Genomic DNA, 13,510 nt, shown 5'->3' with positions numbered 1-13,510 from the left:
ACAGAACTGACTGCTGTCATCCAAGTATGAACAGTCAGAAACAGAGCACTGGGTATTGCTAGTGAGTAAAAGGACTAGGCTAGTTCAAATGATTTAGGCTATAAAAAGACTAGTTCGTTTATAAACTGGATGAATTATCAGTTCATCAATTTGTCGGGGCATGGATTCTACAAGGTGTTGAAAGAATTCCACAGGGATGCTGGCCCATGTTTGCCACTGTTGTGTGAAGTTGGCTGGATGTCCTTTGGGTGGTGGACCATTATTGGTACAGACAGGAAACTGTTGAGTGTAAAAAACACAGCAGCGTTGCAGTTCTTGGCACAAACCAGTGCGCCTGGCACCTACTACCATACACTGTTCAAAGGCACTTAAATATTGTCTTGCCCATTCTCCATCTGAATGGCACACACACAATCCATGTCTCAATTGTCTCAAGGCTTAAAAGTGACATCATCTCACACAAATCATCAAGGAACCCACCAGGTACAACCTTAAATCTGTAAACAAGGGCACCCTCATAGACATCATCCTGACCAACTGGCCCTCCAAATACACCTCCGCTGTCTTCAACCAGGATCTCAGCGATCACTGCCTCATTGCCTGTATCCGCTACGGAGCCGCAGTCAAACGACCACCCCTCATTACTGTCAAACGCTCCCTAAAACACTTCTGTGAGCAGGCCTTTCTAATCGACCTGGCCCGGGTATCCTGGAAGGACATTGACCTCATCCAGTCAGTTGAGGATGCCTGGTCATTCTTTAAAAGTAACTTCCTCACCATTTTAGATAAGCATGCTCCGTTCAAAAAATGCAGAACTAAGAACAGATACAGCCCTTGGTTCACTCCAGACCTGACTGCCCTCGACCAGCGCAAAAATATCCTGTGGCGGACTGCAATAGCATCGAATAGTCCCCGCGATATGCAACTGTTCAGGGAAGTCAGGAACCAATACACGCAGTCAGTCAGGAAAGCTAAGGCCAGCTTCTTCAGGCAGAAGTTTGCATCCTGTAGCTCCAACTCCAAAAAGTTCTGGGACACTGAAGTCCATGGAGAACAAGAGCACCTCCTCCCAGCTGCCCACTGCACTGAGGCTAGGTAACACGGTCACCACCAATAAATCCATGATTATCGAAAACTTCAACAAGCATTTCTCAACAGCTGGCCATGCCTGGCTACCCCAACCTCGGCCAACAGCTCCGCCCCCCCCGCAGCTACTCGCCCAAGCCTCTCCAGGTTCTCCTTTACCCAAATCCAGATAGCAGATGTTCTGAAAGAGCTGCAAAACCTGGACCCGTACAAATCAGCTGGGCTTGACAATCTGGACCCTCTATTTCTGAAACTATCCGCCGCCATTGTCGCAACCCCTATTACCAGCCTGTTCAACCTCTCTTTCATATCGTCTGAGATCCCCAAGGATTGGAAAGCTGCCGCAGTCATCCCCCTCTTCAAAAGGGGGAGACACCCTGGACCCAAACTGTTACAGACCTATATCCATCCTGCCCTGCCTATCTAAGGTCTTCGAAAGCCAAGTCAACAAACAGGTCACTGACCATCTCGAATCCCACCGTACCTTCTCCGCTGTGCAATCTGGTTTCCGAGCCGGTCACGGGTGCACCTCAGCCACGCTCAAGGTACTAAACGATATCATAACCGCCATCGATAAAAGACAGTACTGTGCAGCCATCTTCATCGACCTTGCCAAGGCTTTCGACCCTGTCAATCACCATATTCTTATTGGCAGACTCAATAGCCTCGGTTTTTCGGATGACTGCCTTGCCTGGTTCACCAATTACTTTGCAGACAGAGTTCAGTGTGTCAAATCGGAGGGCATGCTGTCAGGTCCTCTGGCAGTCTCTATGGGGGTGCCACAGGATTCAATCCTCGGGCCGACTCTTTTCTCTGTATATATCAATGATGTTGCTCTTGCTGCGGGCGATTCCCTGATCCACCTCTACGCAGACGACACCATTCTATATACTTCCGGCCCGTCCTTGGACACTGTGCTATCTAACCGCCAAACGAGCTTCAATGCCATACAACACTCCTTCCGTGGCTTCCAACTGCTCTTAAACGCTAGTAAAACCAAATGCATGCTTTTCAACCGTTCGCTGCCTGCACCCGCACGCCTGACCAGCATCACCACCCGGGATGGTTCCGACCTTGAATATGTGGACATCTATAAGTACCTAGGTGTCTGGCTAGACTGTAAACTCTCCTTCCAGACTCATATCAAACATCTCCAATCGAAAATCAAATCAAGAATCGGCTTTCTATTCCGCAACAAAGCCTCCTTCACTCACGCCGCCAAACTTACCCTAGTAAAACTGACTATCCTACCGATCCTCGACTTCGGCGATGTCATCTACAAAATTGCTTCCAACACTCTACTCAGCAAACTGGATGCAATTTATCACAGTGCCATCCGTTTTGTCACTAAAGCACCTTATACCACCCACCACTGCGACTTGTATGCTCTAGTCGGCTGGCCCTCGCTACATATTCGTCGCCAGACCCACTGGCTCCAGGTCATCTACAAGTCCATGCTAGGTAAAGCTCCGCCTTATCTCAGTTCACTGGTCACGATGGCAACACCCATCCGTAGCACGCGCTCCAGCAGGTGTATCTCACTGATCATCCCTAAAGCCAACACCTCATTTGGCCGCCTTTCGTTCCAGTTCTCTGCTGCCTGTGACTGGAACGAATTGCAAAAAAATTGCTGAAGTTGGAGACTTTTATCTCCCTCACCAACTTCAAACATCTGCTATCTGAGCAGTTAACCGATCGCTGCAGCAGTACATAGTCTATTGGTAAATAGCCCACCCATTTTTACCTACCTCATCCCCATACTGTTTTTATTTATTTACTTTTCTGCTCTTTTGCACACCAATATCTCTACCTGTACATGACCATCTGATCATTTATCACTCCAGTGTTATTAATCTGCAAAATTGTAATTATTCGCCTACCTCCTCATGCCTTTTGCACACAATGTATATAGACTCCCCTTTTTTTCTACTGGTTTATTGACTTGTTAATTGTTTACTCCATGTGTAACTCTGTGTTGTCTGTTCACACTGCTATGCTTTATCTTGGCCAGGTCGCAGTTGCAAATGAGAACTTGTTCTCAACTAGCCTACCTGGTTAAATAAAGGTGAAATAAAATCATAGCTTTCACCTGGTCAGTCTAGGTCATGGAAAGAGCGGGTGTTGTTACTGTTTTGTACACTCAGTGTACATCCAGATGATTCAAGGCTTTTTCTCTAGGAGTAGCCTATATCCCTGTGTAAACTATGGGTATGTCAAATACAGTAGACAATAACATAGAGCATGTGTCAAACTCATTCCACGGAAGGCCAAGTGTCTGCAGGTTTTGCTCCTCCCTTATAATTGATTGATGAATTAAGGTCACTGATTATTATAGGAACTCACCTCGCCAGCAAACACTAGGCCAGGGTTTCCCAAACTTGGGCCTTGGGACCCAAAGGGGTGCACGTTTTGGTTTTTGCCCTAGTACTACACAGCTTACTCAAATAATCAACTAATTATCAAGCTTTGATCATCTGAATGAGCTGAATAGTGTTAGGGCAAAAACCAAAACGTGCACCCCTTTGGGTCCCAAGGCCCAAGTTTGGGAAACGCTGCACTAGGCCCTCCATGGAATGAATTTGACACCTCTGGCATAGAGGAAAAATATAAACTAGCTACAAAATAGGTCTACAAAAAAAAGTTTGTCAAAAGGATATCAGTCACTATTGCAATTATCCAAGTCGACTCAAACTTCTCTCCCTCCCTATCATTCGCTCCCTCAACAGTCACCTCTTGGAAGGTCATAATGACAATGATCTAGATTCTAAACTCACATTTGTAATGTTCTAATAAGATCCTACAATATCATTGGGTACATTTCACTCCTGTCATTTCCTCATTGAGCATTGTGTAAATCTATTCTCAAATTCCATCAGAGAATTGAGGCATATTTCATTACTTGTTAAGACACCTAAACTTTACACCTCTTAAATTCACCTTTAAATGACACCTCTGCTGTTCCTTTGGTTGTGCTAATAGAAGACAGATTTCCTCTGATGCACAGACCTCCTGCAGTCTCCATTAACCACAGAGGCGGTCAATTTAGATTCAGGTGAGTAATGAAGAAACCAGAATTAGTCTTCTGCCGAGTCATAATTTACAACTGAAGCAGAGGCAGTCTGTTAGAGCAGATTCTGGGATTATTGAGGAATGGCTGAGAATATACATCCCCTACACAGAAATACACACAGGGTGATGACACCACACGTCTTTACGGGAAAAGCCTTGACAGTCACCTGAAACCTTCAGACTCAGATTAGAGTATCATCTCATCGCCCCTCGTCTGGCTCTCTTTCCAAACCCCTGACCTGACAGCAGCCACACAGCACAACAGAGACTGGGGGTCCGGTTACTGCCTGGTGAACACAGACACTGGTATTCCTGAACATATAGGAGGGTAGTGGGGGGACAGCAAGCTGCATGGACAGGTGGTGACACACACCACACACAGCTCGTAAAAGACGGATAGGATAACCTGAGACCAGTCAGGCTTTCTGTGAAGAGAGAACAGAGAGCAGGTCTGTCCTGCAGGGGTGAATAATACAATACTAGCTAGCTGGGTCTGTTGTCCTCTGCAAGATAGTGAAGTCAGCACAATGGAACACCTGTATGTTCAAAGTCATACTCTGATTCAATAGCCTAATTAGTGGGGTTTTAAATCAAGACTAGACAGACAATTACAGCTGTGGCTCTGCTGGTTTGGTTCTTAAATAGATCAAAAATGAGTCGAGGGAAATATATTCAGTGAAAATTGGGCCATGGAAAATGTACAGTAGCAAAGACAGAGGAAACCACCACACTAATTAATTAACCCCTTTTCATGGCAACCCGTAGCCTAGACATCACACATTGGGCTTTGTCCCAATGACAAAAAGTAAGCCTGTACCATGGCAGTGAAAGCCCACACTTTACATGTTATCATATATCCTTTATTCCCTTACTATAGGCCTAAATGTCATTGAATATTCATTTCAAGGTGTCTCCATGAACTCATACAACACTGAGCTGAGTAAAACCTGATATCCAGCTGATTATGAATGCCTGAGAGGTAAATATACCACATGATGTCATCAGTCTCTGAGAAGAGAACATTTTAAAATAGACCCCCAATTGACTTAATCGTCATGGCAACGCAGGACTCCGCTCTCTGTTTCAACAATAATGTGTGATTGTTCTGAGTGAGGTGAGGTGGGATAATGAGGTTAAAAATTCTTTTTTTAAAGATGGTGAAGATATTTTGTCAAGAAATGTAAATGAAACAAATTATGAAGGAGAAAAAAAATACATTAGAAATCACAAAAGGAAGATACTGGAGCTGGTCTAGGCTACTTTGTGTGTGAAAGATAAACTATTTTTCAACAAACTAATAAGGAAAAATAACATGACCTTTGCTCCCCAAAGAGCATAAATCCGTGGTCTGATAGTTGAGGAGGAAAAAGTCTTACCGGGTACATCGTACCACTTTGCCCCATTGACGATGCCATCCTCAAAAGTCTCGTCAGGGGTATCTGGGCACTTGGGCTCCCCGGTCCTCATGACGGGGTGGTTCTTGGCGTAGGTCAGTGCCAGGTGTTTAAACAGGTTGTCGTCCACAGAGCGGCTGTAGTAACCCTGCATTACATGGGAGGCCGAGTCATCAAACGGGTAGCTGGCCACCACAGTGCCACCATGCAGGTTCCCTGACAGGACAAACCTGGAGGGACATAACAACAACACAATGTTATCAGGAGGCAGGGGATATATAGTAAGCCTAGTATCTACTGTCTGCGGCAGGGGGAAGGGAAAGGGGGGAAACCTTTAACTATCCGAGGCTGAGCTGAAGTACACACACAAGCACGCCCACATTCACATCAACGGGGCTAGAGTGGAGCAGGTTGATAGCTTCAAGTTCCTTGGTGTCCACATCGCTAAGGTCCAAACACACCATGACAGTTGTGAAGAGGGCACGACAACACCTATTCCCCCTCAGGAGGCTGAAAAGATTTGGCATGGGTCCTCAAATCCTCAAAAAGTTCTACAGCTGCACCATCAAGAGCATCCTGATGGGTTGCGTCAACACTTGGTATGGAAACTGCTCGGCATCCGACCGCTAGGCGCTACAGAGGGTGGTGTATACGGTCCAGTACATCAATGGGACCGATCTCCCCACCATCTAGGACCTCTATACCAGGCGGTGTCAGAGGAAGGCCCTAAAAATTGTCAGACTCCAGCCACCCCAGTCATAGACTGTTCTCTCTGCTACCGCACGGCAAGCGGTACCGGAGTGCCAAGTCTGGGACCAAAAGGCTCCTAAACAGCTTCTACCCGTAAGCCATAAGACTGCTGAACAGTTAATCAAATGGCCACACAGACTAATTGCATTGACCCCTTATTATATTTTTTTTGCACAGGCTCGATGTACACTCCTCACTGGACTATAACCACACATTCACACTGACACTCCAACACACATTAGAATTCCTTCACACACGTTGCTGCTACGCTCTGTTTATTATCTATGCATAGTCACTTTTCCCCTACCTACATGTACATATTACCTCAACTACCCCATACCGCCTGCACATTGACTCAGTACCAGTACCCCTTGTATGTAACCTCACTATTGTGTTACTATTTTGTCTTTATTTAACTTATGGGGCGACAGGTAGCCTAGGGGTTAGAGTGTTGGACTAGTAACAGAAAGGTTGTAAGATTGAATCCCCAAGCTGACAAGGGGGGAAAAAATCTGCCGTTCTGCTCCTGAACAGGCAGTTACCCCACTATTCCTAGGCCGTCATTGAAAATAAGAATTTGTTCTTAACTGTCTTGCCTAGTTAAATAAAAAGTCATATATATATTATTTTTTATTAATAATGAATACATTTCTTTATTGAACTTATTATTTTTTATTAATAATAGCTGGGGGCTCGTAAGTAAGCATTTCACAGTAAAAAGTCTACACCTGTTGTAATTGGTGCATGTGACAAATCATTTGAGTTGGTCTATTGTGTTCTACTTCCTGTCCGCGCAGGAGGTTCTACACACCAGATGGGACTATAACAGTAACAGCAACATATCCTGCAGTAGTGCCAAAAACATTACCAACACATAAGATAGCATAGTCCTGACTGTAAAGCTAAAGTGCTGAGCTGCAATACGGGTTTATAACAAATAGGGCTGTCACTGACTAAAAAAAATCTTGGTCGACCGAAAGTCGTCAGTTTTTCAGACCAATTTAAAACATGTATTTTTCCATATATAGACAAACCCTATGTGCTGTAATAAAATCAGCTATATGCAATAACATGACATCATTAGATGTTTTTCAACAGCTGTTTGTTCTGTGACAGCTGGAAGAGGAGGTATAGTTTGTTTTGACAGGTCCTTAAACAAAGGTGGCCGAACTAAAGTTGTATGGCAGGTTACTTATGTTGGCCTATTGGAGTCTGATGTTGATCGGGGGCATTCACAACTGTTAGCTGGCAACAGTGGGCCCCTAGGTGAATGGATAGATCCTTCAGGGGTCCTTCTGACTTGCCTAGTTAAATAACAAATCAAATAAATAAAGGGGGAGGGAGGGGGTATTTAGGGTCCATGAGGAGGTGCTTCAAAACAATAGGAACAATGATGGATGCAGGCTGCCAGTTAAGTCCTTGGTTTTAGCAGTTATAATTTGATTTGCAGTAAGGGATGTCTGTGTAGCCCAGGGTCCTGGAGTGCTGCAGCCACTTCATATTTAACTGACCTGGAGGATCAGGTGTGTGATGTGTTGAATTTAGGCAATTTGTGAAGTGATCAATTATCTCAGTTGGTCAGGTGTCAGAACAAACTTCTGTAGTACCTGGGCCACTCCAGGAAACGGGTTGCCTACCCCTGGTGTAGCCCATAAAGTTGAGCCTCATCTCACCATTTGAATTTGATTATAAACAATGTAAACTAAACAAACCATGGTGCATGTAGGTCTATGTAAATAGAAAAGAGAAATAAATACTTACTTTTTCTCCAGAATCCATTTAATGACAGCTGTAACCTCGGGAATATCCTCTTGCTGGACGTTGATTTTGTCAAACTGGTCAGGAAAACTTCGGTTGAGGTCCACGTTCCTGGCGTTGGAACGACCCCCTGCGTCGCCACTGCAGTCACCCTCTCTCGACCTTTCGAACCCGTCTGGGTTCATACTGGGCATAATGTAAATATCCGTGCTCGTCACCAACTCCGTGATGCGCGGGTCTTCTCCATACCTCGTCAATAGGTAGTCCACAAGGTAAACCAATACTTGCCTCGAGATAGTTTCGTCCCCGTGCATGTTCCCCACGTATTTACATTTGGGTTTTCCCGGTACGTCAGCGTTGGGGTCCTTTGTGATTCGCATAACCCACAACTCCCTGCCCTGCACGGACTGGCCTATACTGGACAGGTTGGCGATGTGAGAGTATTTCAAGGCCATGAACTTCAGTAGCCGGGTCATTTGCACATAATTGTAGTATTTTGTATGGTCTTCTACCTCTTTCGCTGCGGTGTTGCTTCTGACAAGCCTCGCCTCGCCGACGCTCAGAGCCGTGATGGGGACAACAACAAAAAGGAGGAAGACGAAAAGTGAGACACACAGTTTCGGCGCTGTATGTCGAGGCTCCCGCAAATATGTTTCCATGTTTCCGACTCTCTTACCTCTTGAACATCCACTCTTGTGAAATGAAAAGGTGAACATTGCTAGCTAGCTAACCCAGACTGGATGCATCCAACATCCCGTTAAGCTTTCAAAGGGGCGGTGCTTTAGTTTGACGTCACTCTCCTTGAGGAGGAGCCTCTTTTTAAGGTGGTTTGCAGAATATATCATTTTGAGTACAGTACTATAGTGTATTTTAGTTCTATACGTTGATATCTGTCGATATTAGTCGGTATTGTAATATACCAAATAAAATAAAAATGTAAGTGCAATGCCTTGTATAAATATTTATTCAACTTGGTAGGTTGTAAATTCCCATTGTTGTCTCAATATTTCCATAGTCTCAATTTCCCAACATGTTCCTCATGCAGTATTGGCTATTAGCTACCCAATTGCATTGGATAAACCTGAGCGATAGCAAGCATTTAGGCACGATTTGTCCTATAACAGTCAATATTTCAGATGGAAAATGGTACTGAATTGAGACAGACTGGCGTTTTTAGTGTTGCCTGAGAGAGGCAGTGTTGGATAAACAGATTCACGATGTCTCAATAAAGCTGGGTTAAATTTAAACATTTTACTTTACACAAAGTATTTCACTCATGATTGAAGCTTTGTATTTTCTTTTGCATTATTGCTAAAATAGTTTAGATTTCTGGGGTTTATATTTGTGTGCTATAGGGTGTAATATAGTTTGCTTTTGGTATCAAGGTACACTTAGTAGACACTTAATATTTATGTTTCCTATATTTATTATATCCAAGGGTTGAAAGTGTTTGTTCAAGGAGATGGGACTACTGAGAACTGCTGAGAAAATATACTAGTAGAGAGAAAAAATGGTTAATACAAGTATAGACAATTGATCCCAGAGCAGGTTAATACCAGACTTTTGTATCGCTGTTTATTTTTGTTGCTCATTCTTTCTTTATTGATCATTGTGGCTGTGAATTCCCCATGACAACAGCATCAAAGCCTGGGTCGTACCACCACACCGAACAAGACCCTTCACTCCGCTTGCTGTGGGGTGTATCCACCACTTTCATTTTCTTTCTTATTCTCTCATTTTTCTTCTTTCTGCAATGGAACAAAACAGAAGTGCTGTAAACATCTTTGTTGCTGTGGAGCACCAGAAGCTTGGAATGATAGAGTGGAGGAGGGATAAGAGGAGGAGGGGTGAAAGAAGGAGGAGGCTGTGGAAGAGGGAGAATGCTGTGGAAACATTCACTGCTGGACTACTCCCTGTAGTGTTTGTACTCTCCAACATGACAGTCACACTCCATGATGTACTGGTAGCCACGTTACCTGGGGAACTGCTAGCACACCCAGCGGAAGGGGGAAAGGGAGAAAATATCCAGAAAAAAGCCCCAGCCCTTAGTCTAGGCCCTTGCAGATCAGAAAGAGTTGGCCTCTACAGTACATGTTAATCCTCTGTATAATATCCAGGGACACCATATAATAGCACATTATTCTCATTTTTCACCATAGTGTCTCTTTAACACATTTGGCAAAGAGAGGTCAGTAAGGTCATAGGACACTCATTGACAGTGCTTTTGAAAGTATTCAGACCCCTTGACTTTTTCCACATTTTGTTACATTACAGCCTTTTTCTAAAATTGATGAAATAAAAAAAAGTCCTCAATCTACACACAATAACCCATAATGACAAAGCAAAACAGGTATTTCAAATTTAAAAAATAATAATAATAAAAAAATACCTTATTTACATAAGTATTCAGACCCTTTGCTATGAAACTCGAAATTGAGCTCAATGGCTCGGATCCACGGAGCCAGGGCTGGATGATAACCCAGAACACACTGGAAGGGAGTCAGCCTGGTGGTGGAGTGACGCAATGAATTCTGGGTGTATTCCACCCAGGGAAGGAATTGGGCCCAGTACTCTTGCTGGTCATAGCAGTGACTCCTCAGGAACCTAACCAGCTCCTGGTTCATCCTCTCCACCTGCCCATTAGACTGAGGCTAGTAACCGGAAGTGAGGCTGACCGTGAACCCAGTTTCTCCATGAAGGCTTTCCATACCCGTGACGTGAATTGGGGGCCACGGTCAGAGACGATGTCCTCCGGAAGGCCATAGTGCCAGAAGACCTGCTGGAACAGTGCCTCAGGATGACTTTGTGTAAGGTAACCGTGGTGATGAGGAAGGGATGGCTTTCCTGGTACAAGGTCTCCACAGTGAGGGTGAGTGGTGCTGTAATGTGCGTGATAGTGCCGGATCCCAATGGTCATTTATCCAAGGCTTGGACCGGGAAAGGAGAGGAGAGCGGGTATGTGGTGATGTTCAGGGAGGAGACGAAGTCCATTGGAGCCATAGAGACAACAACTGAGAGATAGCCAACCAGTGAAATGGAAACCAGGGAGGGTTTAGCAGAAAACGATGAAGGAATACTCATGTCTACCCTGGGAGACGGCTGATCACAGGGCCGTCCCTCTGCCCCAGTGGACTTAGGGTTGGGAGCCGGTGCTCCTCCTGGCCGCAACAGGGACACAGGCCCAACTGTCTCTGGCAACTTCACTCTGCCGCGGAGAGATGTGTATCTCTATAGGTTCAGACTCTGCCCCAGGACGGCCAAAGGCAGAGGGTGAGGGGCGATAGAAGCGCCGGCGCCCCCGAAGAAGGTTGTCCAGGCGGATGGCCATCGCAATGAGCACATCAGGGAAAGGTTGTCGTACTGGCACACCCACCTCCTCGCGCAGTCCTCTTCAGAATAGGGTGCTCATTCAATTATCTGGAGGCTGCCACAGTCCGGAAGGTGAGGGCCTACTCCTCAGCAGTCTGAGCACCCTGCCGGAGTTGGAGTAGTCGCTCAACTCCCTCTCTGCCCTCTTGTGGATGGTCGAAGACCGCCCTGAACAGAGCCATGAACCTCTCATAGGAACCTAGCGCCTCCTCTCCTCTCTCCCAGACAGCCGTAGCCCACTTCAACCCCTGCCATCAACCCCTGCCAACCCCCGGTCATCAGTGGCAATCTTGGACCTCTCGGTGGTGGGGCGAAATAGAGGGAGCACTGGAGTAGGAAGCCATGGCATTTCGATGGAGTACCGTCATACTTCTCTAGAAGGGACAGTAAGGCATCTCTGACCTGGGTGGACGGCTGGGTAGGCTGGTCGACTGGCTCACTGTGACGACCCATGGTCGGAAGCCCTCTAAAGGTATATGGGGAGCCTCGCTGGTGGTGTCGAGGCGGTGGAGAATGCGGAGGACATCCTCCACGGCCGTACCCAGTTGCGCCAGCTGGTCGTGGTGTTGGTGGAGTAGATGACCCTGTTCCTGGACCTTCTGGAATATGGTTTTCTCCTCTGCTGCTTCCATATTGTGAGGTAGTATTATGTCACGTATAGGCAGGGAGTCAGGTAGCAGGTGCAGTAGAAGAGTTTAATAACAAGGATGCAAGGCAAATGAACAAAACTATGGAACATGAAAACAAACCAATACTGCCTGATGACTGAGGCTACTGAGGGCTAAATAAAGGGAAGGTAATCAAGGTGATGATTAAGTCCAGGTGTGCTTAATGATGTGGAGCAGGTTTGCGTAATGATGGAGAGCAGGTGTGCGTAATAATGGTTGACCGGGCCAGTGGTTAGTAGATTGGCGAGAGGGAGAGAGGGAGTTGGCGTGACACTATTAATGAATATTGGAATGTAGCCCATAGAGTAGAGTGCCTGTCTGGCCTAGCCTGACAGGAACAGGAAGTGGGCTTCAGGTAGTTATAGTCCTGCATGTCTCCTGAACAGAGATTAGAAGATATGAAAATATAGCCTATGTGTAACGTTCGTCGTCCTTGTCTGAGGAGGAGTAGGAGAGATCGGACCAATATGCAGCGTGGTACGTGTCCATGTTAATTTATTCAACAGAACACTAAACAAAATAACAACGGAGAATGAAACAAAACAGTTCTGAAAGGTGACATACACTAAACAGAAAACATTCACCCACAAAACACAGGTGGGAAAAGTCTACCTAAGTATCAGAGACAAAGAACGACACCTGCCTCTGATTGAGAACCATACCAGGCCAAACACATAAACACAACCTAGAAAAACAAACATAGACTGCCCACCCCAACTCACGCCCTGACCATACTAACACAAAGACAAAATTAAGGAACTAAGGTCAGAACGTGACACTATGTCAAACATTTTTCCTGTAAACATTTCATTGTCCCTCTGCTTCAAAACCACTCATGAAGACATCAATATAATTATTGGAAGCACAAACAAAATAAAGTGGGCAAGCATAGAAAATAAACTTTACTGTCATAAGCAAGTGTGTTGACTCAATCTCTTCTGTTTAGGTCATGAAAGCAACAGCGTGGACACAGCCTTAACACTTTGAATCAGAAACTTCCTTAAATCTCCACATAACCCAGGATGTAGGCTACAAGATGTTGATCAATGCAAAGTTCCTCTGGCAGAACAGAGCGGGCTGTGGCCAGCACCAGCCTTTCCTCTAGTCGAGGGCTGCCTGGGGGAGGAATGTGTTTGCGGTGGCCTGGTGCCACCTGCCGCTCAGGCAGCATTCCCAGATTGCCCTCAGCACAGAGCCAGAAATCAGGCAGGCAGTAGGCCTCTGGAGGGTTGCCATGACTAGGTGGGCACTGGAACTCAATTAAAGTAGGAAACTAAACTATCTTCCTTACACAGAAAAACAAGGCCAAGTTACTGCCGCCTTTACACAGACACAATCCAGCGTGCAAATGCATGCTAGTGCGCATAATCACACGCACGTGCACACACACACACACACACACACACACATTCACAG

At 45.6% G+C, this 13,510-nt stretch overlaps 1 protein-coding gene across 1 annotated transcript in view; it reads right to left on the bottom strand.

Annotated features, from left to right (window-relative positions):
* LOC112246916 (carboxypeptidase D-like) overlaps positions 1-8,845 on the bottom strand; it is a 41,672-nt gene extending 32,827 nt beyond the window's left edge. Inside the window, exons 1-2 of the mRNA XM_042296140.1 lie at positions 8,061-8,845; positions 5,532-5,779 (exon numbers count right to left, since the gene is read on the bottom strand). Of these exons, the coding sequence (XP_042152074.1) occupies positions 5,532-5,779; positions 8,061-8,773 (961 nt within the window). The 5' untranslated portion in view covers positions 8,774-8,845. The remainder of the gene's footprint in view (positions 1-5,531; positions 5,780-8,060) is intronic.
* Between the last annotated feature and the right edge of the window lie 4,665 nt (positions 8,846-13,510).

This window comes from Oncorhynchus tshawytscha, linkage group LG13, assembly GCF_018296145.1.
Source record: "Oncorhynchus tshawytscha isolate Ot180627B linkage group LG13, Otsh_v2.0, whole genome shotgun sequence".
Taxonomy (NCBI): domain Eukaryota; kingdom Metazoa; phylum Chordata; class Actinopteri; order Salmoniformes; family Salmonidae; genus Oncorhynchus; species Oncorhynchus tshawytscha.
Note: the sequence above shows the minus strand (reverse complement) of the source record. Positions and strands in the feature narration are given on the sequence as shown.